Here is a 19,726-nt window from a genome sequence, read left to right as displayed (position 1 = left end):
CTGTTTAACGGCTCTGGCCGAGCTGTGATATAAACGAAATACTATTGGCTATTTTAAAAAAAGGGGCAGTGCTGTTCGATATATCGCCCTGTCTTCCTGTTTCAGTTGAAATTACGTCAACATATTGAATAATGCTGCGTGTTCCAAAACACTTCGGCAGGCCTTTAAAGAAACCTACCTCCAAAGCTACCAGTTTTTCTGGATTTAGTTTTTTTTCCTGTTTCTTCATGTAATCCCAGATGATGGTAAGATCAGATCTCCATGTGGAGCAAAATCTCACTGGATTATTACAATTTATGGCAAAAGGAATGTTTGGAAATGTAAACTGATACTGACAAACTACAGCAAAATATATAAATAACTGGCTTAAAACCACTTTTTTTCCTCTCTTTTTTTGGTGAAAATACTAATGTGCCTAAGACTTTTGCACAGTACTGTACATAGCGGTACAGAATTATTATCATATGCACAAACCATGTTATTTACATGACACTTCAAAAAGTAGAATTGTATTAACTATGTCCAAAAAACATGGTACTTCTTTTTTGTTAGTGAAGGAACTGACATAGACAGGAAAGAAGTACAGAAATCAGAAAAAGGGATTATTATACACTCACGGCCCACACAGGAGAAGTGAAACCTAGGATAGCAGCTTGCATGCCCTCTGACACAAACGGCACAATGTTCTCCCCCAGACGTGTATCTCGATACAAAGCCCTCAGGATGTTCAGAGCATGGACCTGTATGTGCATAAAAACAATGACCCATTAAACATGCCTGATCCTATTCATAGTTTCCTCAAAAATAAAGTGTGTTTTTGTGTGTGTGTCCACCTGTGGCACAGTGCTGCTTTCAGTAGCTCCATCATTAGACGGCATGGCCAATGCCGTCAGAGATCTCATGGTCATCTTCAGGAGTCCACAGCTGGATGATTTAGGCTCAGAAGACAGCAGGGCCTACACAGAGACAGTTTTATTACATTTATCACTTAAGGCCCGGGAATACTTAATTTTCCACATTCTGTTCCGTCTCACGCACAGTTTAGCGCACGGGCCTTTCAAAGTATACTCCTTGGGCCAAGGCAGAAAGATGCATTTGATGCATGATCACTATCCAGTGGACCGTTTTCAAGCACTCGAGTCATACGCACATGTGCTGTTGTACAAATTGAATTGCATGCAGACAGCGCGTGCGGACATCCGTGGATCCTCCTAATGAAAATTACACACAGACAATGCACGGATAGTCGCCGAACGCGGACATTAAAAGTATACTTTGGGCTTTACAATGGAAGATTAACAGGCAAGTTCTCACATTTTGACATGGTTTAGAATGATGAGGGCGGGTAAAGATTTTTGGATAAACTGTCCTTTAAGCTGTATTTAAGACAGCACATTCCTGTGAGACAGGGACAGTGAATGACAGCATGACAGTGGAAAAATGACTCACAATATGTAACCGAAGACAGTCTCTGGAGTTCTTTTGTCCCTGTGCCAAAGGGTGTGAACTCATCGTGCAAGACCACCTTTTCCGGGACACACCGCAGGAATGTGCGCTCATGCCAAGGTGTTGAGTTTATCCATCCTCTCCCTGTCTTATTCTTCCCTAAAACCCTCTCATTGTCTTGCATTTCAGATCCAAACCCCATTTTTCCTTGACTTCAGTATTTAGCTATTCTGACCTTTCAGAGGACTGTCCACTGGGGACGATCTCCATCATAAAAACTATATGGAATCAATTACCGATCCACAGATGTTCAGATAATACTAATGAAACTAATTCCTGGTGGTGGAAATTGTCAGATTATTGCATATTTGTGAAAGAACAAATGTTTTGAGAGTGCTATACATCTACAACTTCATACACGCTGGTAGTAAATGTTAGGCTACACTCAGACTGTAGGTAAAAGTGTCCCAAATCAAAGTCTGAGGACGTGAACAGCTCCAGGTAGAATGTATTTACGGTTAGGGCATGGCGAGAATGCAGCATAAGCTCATTGTTTTATTTTAGGAGTAACTGTAAAAAAGGTGGCTGCTGTTTGTTTGTGGCGCTCGTTGACTGTCTGTCGTATGGAACGTGCTGACGATGTGTGATGTCTGCACGAGCAGGGTGCATGGAGGTATGGAAATACATATGTTGACAGGCAGGAAGGACATTGTATCTGAATGCAATGATCGGATGAACATTTTTTTGGCCCTGAGACTTCCACAGAAGATAAATGTACGTTTTTTAATATTTAGACCACGTCTGTTTTTGATTGCTATCAGGATGTGAAGAGACTTTCAATCAGTATAACAAAAAGTGTTCATGCCTATCCTACCTTTAAATAAATGCATGATTTCAAGTAAAAAAAAAAAAATTAATTTAGTGATTTAACCTTTAAGTTGCAAACATATTTTTTTCTAGTTTATTTGACATAATGATGATCATTACATTAAAGGGATAGTTTGCCCAAAAATGAAAATTATCCCATGATTTCCTCAACCTCAAGCCAACCTAGGTGTATATGACTATTTTCTTTCAGACAAAACACAATCAGAGTTATATAAAAAAAAAAAAAATATTCTGGCTCAAGCTTTATAAAGGTAGTGAATGGTGCTCGAGATTTTAAAGCCCAAAAAACGGCATCCATCCATCATAAAAGTAATCCACATGGCTTCTGAAGCAAAGCGACGGGTTTTTGTAAGAAAAATATCCATATTTAAAACTTTATAAACTATAATAATTGGCTTCAGACAACGGCCGTACACAAGTCGAGCTCCAGGGAAAGAGTGACCTCTGACCTGACGTATTATGTAGGATGTAGGAGTAGCTTAAGCTTAGGTGAGAGTAGACGCCTCTCGTGGTTCAAACAAATAGGGCTGGGCAACAAACTCAAGCTCCTCCTACATTTCGCTTTAAAAATTCTCATTTTAGACTTCTAATTTTTGACCAGTATTTTGCTTTTGTTCTATCCTCTGTGCTTCACATTCATCAATACGTCATGCGTCGGGTCACTCTTCTGCCAGAACCAGACTTGCATACAGCCGATGCCAGAAGCCAGTTATAGTTAATAAGGTTTTAAATATGGACATTTTTCTTATAAAAACTCATCGCTTCACTTCAGAAGGCCTTTATTAACTCCCTGGAGCTGTATGGATTACTTTTATGATGGTTGGATGCACTTTTTTGGGTTTTAAAATCTCAAGCCCCATAAACTAATATTATAAAACTTGGAAGTTTCTAATATAACTCGATTGTGTTAGTCTGAAAGAAGATACACCTAGGATGGCTTGAGGGTGAGTAAATCATGGGATAATTTTCATTTTTGGGTGAACTATCCCTTTAACTTAATATGTGTGTAAATTAAACTCAAATGTCTGTGTTAATTGATTTATTTTTTATTTTTATTTTTTTTAATTAAGTTGTAGTAACTTTAAAATTGAAATTGTCTTGATAACTTTGTAAACTGTGTAGTGGATTTCAACTTCCCAGCATGCTTTGCTTAAGACTGGATAAGGAGAGTGTTGAAATTGGTTACCATTGTGCTGAAGAGTAGATACATGAAGGTAAACACTACATTGACTCTATAAGCAATTACTGCGCTATTGCCAGTGACAAGTACTGTAATATTTTACTTGTTCATTAAATATACATGCTAAATAAGTTACATTTAGCATGTGTTATGATAGCTGTGGATTTTAACTGAAATGGGTAAGATTAATTTGTTCCAGGGCTATAACTTAAGTAGTTGGAGCAACTTATTTATTTTATTTTTTTGAGTAATAAAGTTTATGTTTAGTTATGTTTAGTAAAGTGTGTGTTTATGTTACAGATTATTAAGTTCCTCTAACTCAGTATAGTTTGTTGGTTGAAAATTTTATTTGAAGTTGTCATAATAAAAAAAAAAAAAATGTATTATTTTTTGTAGAGCTAACTTTTTTTCTTTTCTTTTTTTAAGAGTCTGTGCATGGATACATTTTCACAATAAGATCAATAACATCAGTTTAGTAAATAACTAGGGTAAAGTTCCATGTCATGCTGACTTTAAATTTAGAAAATCAGAGAAAAAAAAAAAAGAAAAAAAAGGAGGTTAAGTGTTAATTTTGGGGAAAAGAATTTGGTCATTGCTGTACACAGAGTACTAACCTGGATATAGAAGGGTATTCCTGCACTCCGGCGGGTTGCACACAGTTTAGAGGAGGGGTCACTGGATTTCACTTCCTCAAGAACCTCTTTCAGCCAGTGTGCTGGCAGCTGCTGGAGCATAGCACTCCCACTCCTGACAGAGAGACAGAGAGAGAGAGACAGAGACAGAGACAGAGAGAGAGAGAGAGAGAGAGAGAGACAGAGAGACAGAGACAGAGAGACAGAGAGACAGAGAGAGAGAGAGAGAGAGAGAGACAGACAGAGACAGAGAGAGAGAGACAGACAGAGACAGAGAGAGAGAGAGAGAGAGAGAGAGAGAGAGAGAGAGAGAGAGAGAGAGAGAGAGAGAGAGAGAGAGAGAGAGAGAGAGAGAGAGAGAGAGAGAGAGAGAGAGAGAGAGAGAGAGATTACAGACAAACCCACATAATGCCTTGTTGTGGAACTATGAACAAGACATTGGCTCCCATGATTGTGGGCATCCAAGTTTATGTGGTTCTCAGTTTCTCTCAGGCATTTTTGTTTACGTATTCTCAGATGTGATATTATCCACAATTTTCAAAGCAATCTGATAATCAAATCACATCCAAATGTGATCTCAAAGCAGAGACTATAAAATAATTGAATTTAAACACTCATTTGAGGAAAACATCAGGCTAGAGCCAAGTTACATTACAGCAGAAAAGTTGTGAAGATTAACACTGATTTAAAAAAAAAAAAAAAAAAAAAAAACAGTCTTTGTGGACTCTGTTGTTGTCAAGATCCAGTGTAGGACCATAAAACTACAACAGTACGAGAATTTACACATCACTTTTACAGTAGGTCATATTAGCCCTGGGATGTATATTACCGTTTAAAATAATATAAAATGCTGTTGTTATAAACTTTCTATTCAAAGAATCCTGAAAAAAAATGATGATGATGATGATGATGATGAAGATGAAGATGAAGAAGAAGAAGGTGTTTCATAAGCACCAAATCAGCATTACAATGATTTGTGAAGGATCATGTGACTTTAAAAAACATTTTTTTAAGATCTTACTAACTTCAAACTTTTGCACGGTAGTGCAAGTGAAGCAAATGCTTGAGGAAAATTATTTTTCAGCAATTTCTCATTCACAAGGCTGTAATTACGAAAAGAAATCTCAAAAAGCTGCATGATTTCAGGAATCATTCATGTCCATAGCATAAATAGTATAGGACGATATACACAACAAAGTTTAATAATTCAGGTTAACAGTTTATTCAAATCCCTAATTCCAAAGTATGAGCAATAATAATAGAGATTCTTTCCTAAGCAAGCACTGTAATTACACTGCAAACCTCGGATGAATACACACACAAACACATAGCAGGAGCTGCCCAAGCGTGTGCAGGACGCCCACTTTGAGAGCGGAGAAAAAATGCGAGCCTGAAAAGTACCGTTATACCAGACGCGCTGGACCGAGCAGGCCAGATCAAACAATCCAAACCACACAGCAAGCGCCCGCGCCCGCGCCCGCGCCGCGCGCACACACACACACACACACACACACACACACACCTCACTCAGTAATACACTACCCCAAACACAAGGGGAAACCTTCAAAAGGCAGCCGACGAACGCCCAACAATCAACACCTCGTAACGGGCTTAGCGGTTACCGGTGGAGCCGTGTAATCACACAGCAATGCTTTTTCTCCAGAAGCACCTCTGAGACTCAATACAGACAACTGTAAATACAGGCCGATCCACCACAAAACACACAATACTACTTCCTCAGGGATTTCAAGAAAAGTTGACATCTCAGGACTAATCACATATTCGCACGCACGTTTTTTGGCAGTTTTGCACATTATTGACAGGGATGCCAGGAAATTGAGAGAAAATAATAGGGAGAAGAGACACACCAAACTCAAACCTACATCACCCACTTAAGCACAACATCTCAATGGCTATGCTCACTATTACAGATCAATTCCTGGTGAATATGTTCCATCCATTTTTACTCATTGCATATCCTGTTTCACTTTAAAATAAGTCACAATAAGAAATAAAATGAATTGTGAACAACATGGATTCAACTTCTATTCAAGTTTGTGTTTCTTTCATTCTTTGATATGCAGCCCAAAAGCTCTCCGGTTTAAACCGGTTCAGTTTTTGACTTTCTCCTCCACCCACTTAAAAACCCACAATATACCTACTTTCCACCATTTCTCATAACCTGGAGAGATTGAGAACACTTAACATGAGGAGTTTAACACAGCAATTAACAGCAAAGACTAACTCGTGAAGTGCTTGCTTCATGCCGTATGAACATAAATGGCATGGCAAAAAAATAGTTGTTGACATTTTTATAGCACACATTAACCAAACTTGCTTTCAAATTTTAATATATTTAATATTATTTACTGTTTATTCTATTATAGTTTGTATTAATATTTTGATTTTGATTTTAATTTTGGTTTAATTTTTAATAATTTTGTTTTATTCGTTTTTGTTTTTCAGTTTTTGAATTTTAGCTTTAGTTTTATTTCAGTTAGTAATTCTAGTACTTAAAGGGTTAGTTCACCCAAAAATGAAAATTCTGTCATTAATTACTCACCCTCATGTCGTTCCAAATGCGCAAGATAATGTTGAATAAAGTCGTTATTTTTGTTTTGTTTTTGCGCACAAAAAGTATTCTTGTCACTTCATAAAATTAAAGTTGAACCACTGTAGTCACGATGATTACTTTAACGATGTTTTTAGTACCTTTCTGGACCTTGAAAGTGTTGATTATATTGCTGTCATATACGAGTCATATACCTCTCTTATTTCATTAAAAGTATCTTAATTTGTATTCCGAAGATGAACAAAGGTCATGAGGGTGAGTAATTAATGACAGAATTTTCATTTTTGGGTGAACTAACCCTTTAAAGTAAAACAAACATAGAAATGTTTCCTCGGCAACTAACTAAAATAAGTTTAATATTTTAATGTAATTTTCTATTTTATTTTAGCTTTATTTCAATTAACAAAAAATGTATTTTAAATTGTTTTTGTTTTTGTTAATGATAACTATGACCATTTTTATTTTTATGGAAACAAAAAAAAAGAAAAAAAGAAAAAGAGAACTGCAGAGGTGAATTAAAATTACAAGAGGCTCTATCTGCAGCTCCACAGCAGCAGAACCGATCTGTTGTCCCATTCATGTCATTGTCGTGTGAAAGCGAGTGAGTCAATTTCCTTGACCTCTGTGCAGAGACCACATTCCAAAGCTCATTAAATCTCACATTTCCAGATGTTAACAGTTTTCAAACTTCCTGATTATTTGAAGCTTGTCCTTCAGGAGCAGCACTGGTTTCCAGCCCAGCAGCTGAGAGGGAGTGGGGATGAGGAGGAGGGGGGGCTGGACTCATTCAGGTATGAAACGTGGTTGCCAAGCATAACATTAGGGGCTCTGGTGTAGCACTCCCTTATCTAAAGATGCACACTTGTTCTGTCTGAGGCCTTTGGGTTGAAAACATCTTGAATTTGCGTTATGACAAAGGAACTATTTGATTGGACAGAGAGTTGAGAAGTCAGTATGTGTTTTCTCATCATTATTATATAACTGTTGGGTTAGGTCGAGCAATCTCACTGAGTTTGACCTCTCACCTGCAGAGCATCTCAGTGAGCCGAACAAATCCCACATAGGCCAGTTCAAACGCCCCCCTATGACGAGATTGCAGCAGCTGCTCCCGAAAGTACTTCCCCACACCTTCCACCTGAGAGAAAAACAGACAGAGATATACAAAATGAATGTGTGAAGACACTTAAATTAAAAAGCTAGCATTTTGCACATACTGCCTAAATAAAATACTGTAGACATCAAAAATCAATCTAGATGGACACTTGTTGATGGACACAAAGTCTGATCCAACATACACTGCCCGGCACAAAAAATAAATAAATAAATAAATAATTCGCTGTTTGGATTTAAATTGGCAAATGCTTAAGAGTCTATGATTGGATCATTACTGCAGTGATTATGTTTCTAGCATGTTATATGTTTGGCAACAGTTCTTCTAACCCTAATTGATGGAGTGTGTAGCTTTTCATTTCTTAAACAACCATGTAGGAAGGCACATCATGGCCATATTCCAGGATGACAAAGCCAAGATTCATCAGGCTCAAACTGTGAAAGAATGGCTGGTAGGGAGCACGAAGAACCAATTTCACACATGAATTGGCACCTCTGAGTCCAGAACTTAAATTCACTGAAAGTCTTTGTGATGTGCTGGAGAAGACTTTACAGAGTGCTCGACTCTTGCATTGTCAGTACAAAATCTTGACCAAAAATTGACACACCTCTTGATGGAGATAACATCACAACATTTATTTTTATCTTTTTTTTTTTTTTTTTTGGCCAGGCAGTGAATATTCTTATGGGTTAAAGAAAAAAAAACTTCACTTAGGCAGGGGGGGACCAACTCCACATTAATGTCTATGTATTTAGAATGCAATGTCATTATAGTCCCTGTTGGAGTAATGGTCAGGTGTCCCAATACTTTTGCCCATATGTACAATAGTGGCCAAAAGTGATGTCCAACCTAGGAAAATTGTCTTCTGTGCACTTTATTCAAACTTTTTATTAAAAATGTATTAAATATTTTGTATGCATGTTGTAAAGTTGTGCCTGGAGTGTAAAACTAATGTATGTGTTCCAGGATCCAATTGTATAATTTGTCATGATGCAATGACACATACCAAATTGTGCAGAAGTGTTCATACCAAGTTTGCAGTCATTATTCCCAGCCTGTAATTCAATAAATCCCTATGTGGCTGGTATTAGCTATATTATTAGATGTTATGTGGGTTTTAGTGAAAATAGCCAGATGGAAGGAGCTGTCCTCTGCAACCAAGGAGGATATTGTTGAAATGGCTAATCGTTTGGTCAATCGTTTTTGGATATTGCTCATGTGCAGGATATGAATGGTCACAATGGCCACAAAGCACAGTGAGACCACTACCATGCAGAATGTAAAGTGCTGCGGCTGGTCAGGGAAGACTAGTAAGCATTTTGACAGGAGGATTCTAAAGATCTGGATGAGATTGTGAGGAACCTCCCATTTCATTTTGAACTGTAAGCCAACAGCTACAAAAGGCTGGATTGAGAGGTTGTGTAGCAGTAAAGAAACCATTTATTAGTTTTATCAACTGCAAAAAAACACCTTGCATTTGCCAAAGAACATAAGGACTGGAGTGTGGAAGATGTTCTGCAGTCCAACAAGACAAAATTTAACAACCTAGCATTGGATGGTGTCAGGTATGTTCGTAGGAGATGACTGGAGTGTTTTAATGCCAAATGCATGTGTTGATCCATTAAACATGGCAGGGGAAATGTAATGGTATGGGGACGCATGTCTGCAGCAGGTGTTGAAAGGATCTACAAAGTTGCTGGCACTTTGAAAACAGATCAATACTTGGAAATCCCGCTGAACACAATATAGGCAAGTATGGAGGATCTCTTCAATTAAACTCTGAATGGCACACATTCATGATTACAAATAAGCTTAGTAAAACAGATACTGTACTGTCCATGTCAGCCTCTGCTCCCAAATCAACAAAACAGCTCCTCCCACAGGCAGGCAGCGGTTAAGGAGCAGCTGTTTACGTTCTACTCCAAATGCTTTAGCTTCAGTAGGACTTTATTTAGCCAGACACTTCCTGTTTGCAACTTCACCCGCACCCCCCACCACTACCACCACCAAACTTGGCTTACGCTCCACGTGCACCGAGAAATTTCCCAACACGACCAGCTAATTACTCTCAGGGTCAGTGACCTAAATAGCAGTTTTTCCTGCACGTCCAGCACTAAGAGGGGTTAATGCAAGTCTAATGCTGTTGTTTGCTGGTTGTTTTGATTCCATTAACTCAAATTCTGGTTAAATAGCTATCGAGAAAGAAAAGAAAAAGAAAAAAGAAAAAAAAAAACACAGATGGTGTGATCAGCAAGCTATCAAAGACTGGATGCAGAGTGTTCCAAACTTGCAGGTTAAACTATTGTACAGCACAGTGTTCACACAAGTAGCTCATGATTCACGTCTCAGAACGGACCAGTTCACAGTAAAAGCTGCATGTGCTGTGAGTTTGAAGTGCAGTGATGTTACATTGTTTGCACTTTGACTTTGACAAACAGTCAGTTTGAGATATAAATGAGTATTGTGTGTAGGCAATCTTTGGATAAATTTACAAAATAAAACAATTGGCTCCTCTTTGAAATCACAATTGTATTGCATTACGTTGTTTTAAACCCAAAATCTTTTACTTAAAACATTATTCATTAACAATTATTCAGTTAGAGTAATATACAAAAAAGTAGCAGCCAGCTTCTTTCTGATAGTAACTTGTAGTGTAGCTAACTACTTTTTCAGAAGGGTAGCTTGATTTTATCTTAACTACTTCAACTTATGAGTAGCTTGTCAAGGATTCAGAGTATTTTCCTCAACACTGTATATATTCCTAATTTTGCACATTGCTGAGCATTTGCAGCTCATTGATAAATGTCAACATTTTAAAAACATTTTTGTGTACATAATTTTGGTACTGTTTTGGGTCACCACTCGACGTCCAACACAAAACCAACTAAGATTGGACCTAAACACGAGTCAAGAGACGCTTTGTACAAACATGGGGTTGAGAAAAATAGCATTTAAATACATTTTTGTTTTGCTTTAGTATTTTTGTTTTGCTTTAGTATTTTTGTTTTTGCTTTAGTATTTTGACAACTGCTTTGTCATTTATATTATTTTTTTTTTTTTAATATTTGTATTTAGCTTAAAAAAAAAAAAAAAAAAAAAAAAAAAAAAAAAAAAGGTTGCAGAAACTACATGCTTCACTTTTAAAAAACTTACAAAATTAGAAATGTCACATTGGCCACTAACTGAAATAAAAGATTTACTAAAACTAAAAAAAAAAAATAAAAAAATAAAAATGTAGTTTCTGCAACATTTATTTTTTTTTTTTTTAAATCAGTGCTACCTGACTAGAGAATACAAAAAAAAAAAAAAGGCTGTTGTCTAACCTTTTGCCTTTTGGTAGGAAAACTGCAACACCCATAATGCACCAGGCATACTGCCGTCGAAGGCCACTCCCACCAGTCTGCTATGGATACACTTGACCAGAGTCAAATACCACCTTGCTTTAGTAGGGAATACTTCTTAGCAAACTTTTAGTTATAATGTTGTCAATCTGTATTGTTCCCGGGTGCAAGAATTCAAAGAGTAAATATTTAGCGGAAGCGTGTTATTTTCGGTTTACAGTGAAGGATCCAGCACATTGTAGGCAGTGGCTAAAGGCTGCAAAGAATCATAAATATGGAGTGAAGGCTGCAACGGAAAATCAGAAAAACCTCCATGTTTGTAATCAAACATTTCAAACTGGATGACCACGTACAGTGTTTATGCCAAAATGTAAAACGTTGTCACGTACAGATAAGAAAGCTGTTGCCCTAGTGCTCCATTTTTACCATTATGCTGTTTAAAGAGTAGACAAAGTACGATATAATTTCAGTGATAAACCTACCCTTACAAATAACTGTTCTGTTAATAACCCTCTTAATCCAACAGTCCGTGGGCGAGGATACAAAAAGGCGGAAGTATAATCTGTAGTTTTCACGAAAGCCCTGGAGCTGTCAAAAGTCTTTTGCTGACAAATAATAATCCAGGTAGGACAGAGAAATATTGCTAATTTACATATACTATCGATATTGTAACAACAGAAAGAGGGTTAAAAATCTGCAGTTACACTTTAACAGTAACAACACGGTTTCAAAAACAGCAGCTTTTTGTTGGTCAACGTGGTGAACCCGCTGTGAAATCTGTATGTGGAAATCTTTCACTCTCATGAGAAGTTCCAGATAGCATGTCACCTATTGAATTGTCTAGATTTTGCTGACAAAAATTTGCCAAACAACAGTAAATGTAAAAATGTACATTCACTATCAGCTCTCGAAACGGTTCAAGCTAATACAGCAGAATGTAAACAGTACAGAATGTAAACAGGAGTACAGTACTCAAACTTATGACTGCCACTGGATTATCCAAATTAGTCACAACTCTCTCAGCTTAGTCCAAAGGGGATAGAAAGGCCTCAGCTTAACCAAAGCCATGGGCAAGCCAGACAGATTTAACTTCCTTAGCTCCACATTAGTCCATCTATCCAAACTAAACATGCAAGACAATCTTGGAGACAAATGTGTAGGACCTTAATTTCACACCAACTTTCTCAAAGGCAATCTACGCAACAGAAACTGGCAGATTTGACTGTAAAGAGCATTTGATGGTCAAATGACCGGAGTGCGACTTCTTTGGGTACCACAATGATGGTGAAAAGGATCCCCTACTGAGAAGCAGTTTACTCTTAACTCAAGGAATTATACACCATCAAGATGTGACTAACTGCTTGCAGTTGCCATGGTGCCTCCACAGTCTGAAAACATGTGCCGCGTTTCCACAGCGACGGAGGACATAACAGGATGCAGGACACACACATTTGGGAAACAGAACCTTCACTATCATAAACACACGCTCGGTCCGAACCCTCTGAAGAAATGTGGTCTGGAAAAAGATGTTGTATGAGGCATAAACACAAACCACAAACACAAGCCATGTGGACCCCGGCAGCATCATTAGATCATCCTTTACATAACAGGCGAATATGCCATGGTAACCACACCAGTGACATCACTGAATAACTTCGCTCCATCTGTTAAAGCACTGAAGTCATTTTAGCAGGACAGAGCAGTGAAAATAACAATCGTACTGACACATAAACGCGCTCACTGAGGCCGTTGGCTGATCAACACAAATTCCCACTCTGAAACCTTCGCACAGATATCAAGTAACAGTTTTAATGATATGATATATTGCTTCATTTTTCTGTAAGTGCAAGAGATGTTGCAAGGTCTGCTCACTCCCTTGCTAATTTCTGGATTTGGAAACTACATCTAGCTATCAAGAAAAAGTGGGAACATTTGATCAAGCTGTCTGGCCTTGGCCGAAGTTATACTCTTAGCTTAAGACATCAAAAACTAATTTAAGAGTTTAAACCTTCTGCCCCTTAACTGCTATGCAAAATCTGCTCTACAAATCTCAATTGGATGGAACTGGAATAAATACTTTTAATGTTGCGATCCTATTGGACTTATGATAGCAACCTGAATTGTAACAAAGCACTGTTGGCCAGAGGAGAACTGGCCCCCCGACTAAGCCTGGTTTCTCCCAAGGTTTTTTTCTCCATTTTAACACCAATTTGCCACTTGTCTGCCACCTGATGTCACCTGATGGAGTTTGGGTTCCTTGCCGCTGTCGCCTCTGGCTTGCTTAGTTGGGGACACTTGACATTTGACTTGACATTTGATATTCAACAGTGCTTTGATCTGCCTGCATTGACACTATTCTTTAAGAGCTGCTGTGCAGCCAAATAATGTACCAGTTATCAATGTAAAGCTGTTTTGACACAATCTACATTGTAAAAAGCGCTATATAAATAAAGGTGACTTGACTTGATGTGGACACACAAACTGTTTGTTGCTGAAATCTTATTACATCGTGCAGGACACGGTGTTAGACTATTTAGTGTATTGCTTCTGTAGACGAAAACAAAAATGTTTTTAGTTAACTGAAAAACTGAAATTTATATACATTCATGATTCCAAATAAAACAAATATATATATATATATATTTGTTTTTTTTGTTTTTTTCAAATAAATTTAAGTTTTAAATAAACATGCATTAAACATGAAATTGCCACTAGACAGCAGTAACACTAAACTGTGCTGAGAAATTTAATACATTTTTAAATGATGCCATTTGATGAATTAAGTTTGGCAACTCTAAAATGCTAAATGCTAAAAATAAATAAACTCAAATTTGAAAAAAGCTAAAATAGCAGAGTAAATATAATAATTAAATAAAATTACAAAAAAAAAATTATATAGACAAAATACAAATTAAAATCTAAAAAAAAATTCAAAACTATAATTAACCATTGTTATAGTGTTTTTGTTTTTTGAAGTTCAACAACTTTCTTTCAAATTTATTGTATGGATCTCTTGTTTGGGTTTGGATGAACATAAGGTTGAGTAAATGATGACTTTTTGGTCAATCTATTCACTTACGGCCAGTAGGTTTTAGGACAAGGCCCATTTGAGGAAGGGAATTTTCACTTTAGGCCTCAAGCTATTATTTGCTTGGTTCAATGTAGAGTGAATATACACAGACACTGTTACAAACACATGTTCTTATTGTACTAGTGCTCATGGCATTAAGGCAGTGAGGTTTTGAACATACACCAGGATGTAGGAAACGTTCATGTTTATATATCGTATTGGAACATAGAACAGAGATGCTGCCAGAACAACCGCTGCCAGAGTCTCAGGTGTAAAAAGCTGGTGAATGAGTTCAGTGTGAAGTGGTTCAGCTCTTCAGGGAAAAAGGAAGCCATTTGAAAAGAATGCAGGATAGGAAAGGTAGTCGGCCCATTAAACAGCAGGCTGGTCTGAAATGAAAGCACTATGCTAAGAGGGCACATGCTAATTGAAGCCGGGCACAGCAGGAGACAATGTATACATTCACATGGTTTAAACTACTGCCGACGGAAAATAACTGCCCTGCTAAACACAGGCAGCTGGCATGGTTCATGCTGAATTAGAGCACAGCACTGCTCCAAACCCTAGTGAGCTGCATACCTAGCCACCATTTCAAAACATCATAAGCACACTTCTATCCTGAACCATAGGAAGCAAAATTATGCTACCTTCTAACATACCTCATTTTAGCCAAATACAGAGGTAGCATCGCATGTATCCTTCACAAATAAGGCAATGCCAGAATGCACTGCAACAATTGAAACAAATTATTTAATATGGCTGACAATGTTGCATGTACACATTTCAGATGTTTATGTGAAGGACTCAGGACATTTTTGCGTGGAAAATCAAAAGGATGTGACCTTTATGCACGCTCCTATAAGCCTCTCTTCCGTTCAAAGACAGATGAAATTAATGCTTATACAATGTTCAGGAAAATGCTGAAAGAGCCATTCTTTACTGTAATGTCAATGTGTCATCCAAAGAAAAGGGATTCATTCAAACTATAGTCTCACATAGCCAGATCTACAGTTTATAGTATCAAATATACTTTGTAATCAAACTATCGTAACAGTGTGATTTTAATTACCTCATCCGTCGACATGATGCCGGTGATTTGCAAACCTTGTGCTAAAACATCCACGTTGCTATGATCAGATTCTTTCTTAACTGCTGCTTTCTCACTGCCGTCATTTTTGTTGTGTGATTATTTTGTTATTGAGAGGGACGCGCACAGCACATATTTACATTATGTTTTTCCCTGTAAATAAATAAATTATTGTTTCCTCACATTCAAGCTAAGACGTTCCATACAGGATAGGATTCCATCTTAGAAAGAAGCCTACTATGAAGAGAGTAGATACTGAGGCAGCTCCCTAGGGATTAGAACAGAGTCTTTGAGTCTGTACTGGAAATACGTTTGACATTTTCTTTTTAATGAGCGCCAGGCTCAGCTTTATGGCAAATGAAGTTGTATTCACCGTGATCACATTTCCTGACGCCTCTTCAGGGGCTGTTCGCTAGACCATATTTAAGTCTGTATTAGCTATTACCTATGATGTCTCATTTCTCGGCCCTGAGCTCAAAAAGATCAGCTTACTGGTAAAAATCTCCGCTCTACAGTATGAGGTACAGTTCTCCATTATATTTCACTCGCTTATGTAACCGAGATCTTGGCTTCAGGGAGAGCCCGGTGGCTTCTATTATAACAGCCTCTGTGTTGAGTGTGTGTAAACCTGTCAGTGAAAACTAGATTAGGTGACACCTGTCGAGTGTCTGTCTGACCTGGTCCTCTGTGATGACTCCTCTGCTGTCAGGGTGTGTGAGAGGACAGTACAGGGTCATGCTCTGACACAGATGACCCAGTAACATGGACACCTCTTTCATGGTCCTCCAGCAACAAACCAGCACCATCTGAGCAGTGACTCGATAGGCTTCTCCATCACTGCCACCTAGACAACATAAATAAACATACACACAAATAAGCATTTGGAAAACACTGATCAAATGTCGGCCTCTAATGGACAGGACATGTATTACAACAACACCACCCCTCATTTGAAATTAATTATGGCTAAAAGTATGATGTTTAAAATGTCAATGCTGTTACTATATGCATCATACTAATGGATTTATGACATGCCTCAATGTATAAAATTTGAGTTCAAACTGAGCTTTTTGATACAGATAATATGGTAAAGGGCAATAAGGTGGAGGAACTGTGTCTAGTAATGGGCAAATGTGTTTGTACCAGCGTTACAGATTTGTCGTTTATGAACGGTGTTCTCTGGCTCCTTCTGCTCGCTGTTATGGTCGGTGTCACTGGGGTCCAGCTCTCTGGCACTGGTGAAAAAGTCATTTGTGTCACGAGGTTGAATCTCCTGCAGGATTTTCTGTAGGTCAGCAGAGGTCTCTGTGGAGAAAGAAAAATATGTAATGTAATAACATGCATGCAACTGAATAATGTGAAGTGAAATAACAGTGTCCTGACTCTAAACTGTCCTGACTCCGTGGCATGCTTTCAGAGTTAGACTTGCTAAAAAAAAATAAAAAATAATAAATCTGCCCAAGAGGTTTACTCTAACTGTAGATAAGAGGTTTACAGAGGAAATAAACCAAATAGCTTCCTTAAATTCTGATGATGGGAGTGCACTGCCATTGAAAATTCCATGTAATCACCTAAATTGGATCAAGTGTTAATGAAAACTGCCCAAACACATACACTTTATTTAAACAGTCTTTCTATTTAATGGAGAAAACATCACAGAATCATGTAAAATAAATGAAGGACAGTGTCATAAAAAACAAGTCTATTCCAATGCTTGCATTTTTCGAGATTACTGGCTGATTTCAGGAATGGAATAAACAATACTCCATCAACTCCACTCTGGATAGATACCCAGTGTTCGAATTACATGTGTCATAACATAACAATTAATCATAATAAAGCGATAAAGCTTAGTACACTTATCAAAACAAAGGCTGCAATTTAATTAAGTATATAGTTTGTTGAACTGCCTGTTTCAGAGTGAAGAGCAGCATTGTGTTATTTTACATGCAAACAATTCATCATGTTATTTTTAGTGTCTTAGAGTGTCTGAACACTTAAAAAAGTGAAGAATTTAAAGTTATGCTTTTTAGTATATTCCCTTTCATGTAGTGTTTTATAGCTGTTTGTGAATGTAAAAGGTCTGCAAAAATGCAAAGGGCAAGCTAAATGTTGTTATTGCCTGCCCAATGAAAGAACCAATTCTGAACTGCCTGAAATGAGTCGTCAGCAATTCCAGTCTTACTTCCTGCATGAACCTACGAAGGTTTGTAACCAATTTGCATAATGACAGCCTATGATCTTCATTGGCTGCACGCAAACAAAAGGGACTGAATTCATAGATTATAGAGACGGAATCTTTTGTCGAACCGTTTGAGACACTGTGAGAAAAGAGATGATGCTGCAATGTATATAATGGGAAAATTAAAGTGTTTTTTTGACCTTGGATGCATGTAAACCTATTGTAGGAGACCTCCAAAACAAAATTAGGAACCTTTAAAATAGCATAACAGGGGCACTTTAACACATAAATATTAGTATTGTAACTTTATTTTTATTTTACAGTACAACTGTGATTTACAACTGCAATATATTTGAGTCTTCTTTTTAATAATTAGAGTTTATAATTATATTTATAATTATTATTATTATTGTGCCGTTAATTACTTTGAATGTGTTGTTAAATTATTTAAATATTAACTTAAAATCTCAGGGGGTACTTCAAGTAAATATTTTACGTACTGTATAAGGGGTTCGGCCGACAAAACAAAAAGTCGAAAAAAAAAATCTAATTCGATAACTTTCTCTTTTTGAATTTTCTCTTTTATTAGACATAAATCAACATAATCCAACAACTAATGCTATAAAATATTAATAAAATTAATAAGTTGCAATGCTGCTGGACAACTGTACACTAAATTCTGCATTGTGTTCAACAACACCAATTAAGATGTTCTTCCTCACCTTGACTTGAACATCCTTCTCTACATTTTTTTTTATATTATTCCATGTTTTTCCATGTGTAATTTAAAGCAGTTCTGGCTCACTAACAGTCACAGAAATATATCTATAGCAGTATAAACAGTATAGCAATCGGTTGACGCATTTCTACTTTCACACGGTACATACCACCCACTAGGGCAGATGCACTGCTTGACAAGGTAGTGGCTGGTTAGGACTCAGTTAGGATTGTGTTTTTTGTACACTACAAAAAGTGCATTTACCAGACTCTGTATCCATGGGAATAAGGCCCTCAGGAGAAGAGCTCTGAACCACAGGTGACACTACATCAGACATCCTGTAGCACAGGCCTATGAGCTCTGACACAACAGCCCTCCATTGAGACAGCAGTACAAGTGATCTAAAGACACAGAAATATATCAACCACACGTACACCTGTCAAAATGAATGCTAAGACCTTCTGTAAGTAGATGATTAAAGGTCAAGTATGCATGGAAGTACCCAGTGTTGAGCTGTTGCAGAACTGCAGTTATGCAGTGAGCTCTGCCATATAAAGGACAGGAAGCAGCAGCCTGCAGAAGAGATGACTCTGCCTTCAAAATCTCTTCTTTCAGACAAATCATCAGCCACTGGACCACTAAAACATCACAAACACATTTTCTAATTTAAAACAATGGCAAAAAATGGTCTCATTGGTCATTTTCACTGATAAAAACACAACATGTGTTGGAAGTGTGTATTTTGTATTTAAAAGTATGCATCTTTGTTTTCTACAAATAAACACTGATCAACACACATGCTATTAGCACATCAAATATGGTAAGAGGAAGCTCAACAGTACTTACTTGACATACAAGAACAAACTTCATTTATTCTTGTGGAAGCTCCAATGTGCTTGCATGACAAGAAAACAAACATCATTTGTATTTATGCATCAAGCAAATATATTTGAGCTTCCATTTACCATGCAAACCATTTGATGGGCTCTATATTTTATCAATGTGTTTTTTGTACACTACAAAAAGTGCATTTACCAGACTCTGTCTTATCAATGTAAAGCTGCTTTGACACAATCTACATTGTAAAAAGCGCTATATAAATAAAGGTGACTTGACTTGACTTGACTATATGTATTTGCACTGATCAATGTTTATATGTGAATAAAAGTCTAAATTATGGGGGGAGGGTAACAGATGACAGCTATTCTTTTAAAAATAACTATTCTTTTAAGCATGGTAACATGTTTTTTGAAGTCTTGAACATTTACTTTCATAATTAAATTATGGAAATGCTGGAGATTCCTGAAAACTGACAAGCTGCTTACATCTACAGTCTTTCAGATTGCAGCCTGGATCATACATCTATCTATTAGTGCTGGGCATCTAACACCAAGGATGGATTACGACTCCCTTGGCACGGACTTGTCCTAATATCACTTGCACTCCAATTTCATATTCGGGGTTTTAGGTGTTGCTCTCCAATTTCTAGTGCCCTGTCT

General features: G+C 37.4%; 1 protein-coding gene across 9 annotated transcripts in view; it reads right to left on the bottom strand.

Moving 5' to 3' along the window:
* The window catches only part of thada (THADA armadillo repeat containing), a 109,596-nt gene that overhangs the window by 73,231 nt on the left and 16,639 nt on the right, over positions 1-19,726 (bottom strand). For all 9 annotated transcript variants that reach the window (XR_007933163.1, XM_051916611.1, XM_051916612.1 and 6 more), the window contains 8 exons: positions 18,730-18,865; positions 18,492-18,628; positions 16,471-16,632; positions 16,005-16,171; positions 7,744-7,853; positions 4,129-4,261; positions 834-956; positions 618-740 (listed from right to left, as the gene is read on the bottom strand). Coding sequence is in view for 8 of the 9 variants with exons in the window: in XM_051916611.1 (XP_051772571.1) it covers positions 618-740; positions 834-956; positions 4,129-4,261; positions 7,744-7,853; positions 16,005-16,171; positions 16,471-16,632; positions 18,492-18,628; positions 18,730-18,865 (1,091 nt within the window). In the remaining variant the exon portion in view is untranslated. The remainder of the gene's footprint in view (positions 1-617; positions 741-833; positions 957-4,128; positions 4,262-7,743; positions 7,854-16,004; positions 16,172-16,470; positions 16,633-18,491; positions 18,629-18,729; positions 18,866-19,726) is intronic.

The sequence above is a fragment of the Ctenopharyngodon idella genome, chromosome 13, assembly GCF_019924925.1.
Source record: "Ctenopharyngodon idella isolate HZGC_01 chromosome 13, HZGC01, whole genome shotgun sequence".
Classification (NCBI taxonomy): domain Eukaryota; kingdom Metazoa; phylum Chordata; class Actinopteri; order Cypriniformes; family Xenocyprididae; genus Ctenopharyngodon; species Ctenopharyngodon idella.
This window is presented reverse-complemented; position numbering and strand designations above follow the sequence as displayed.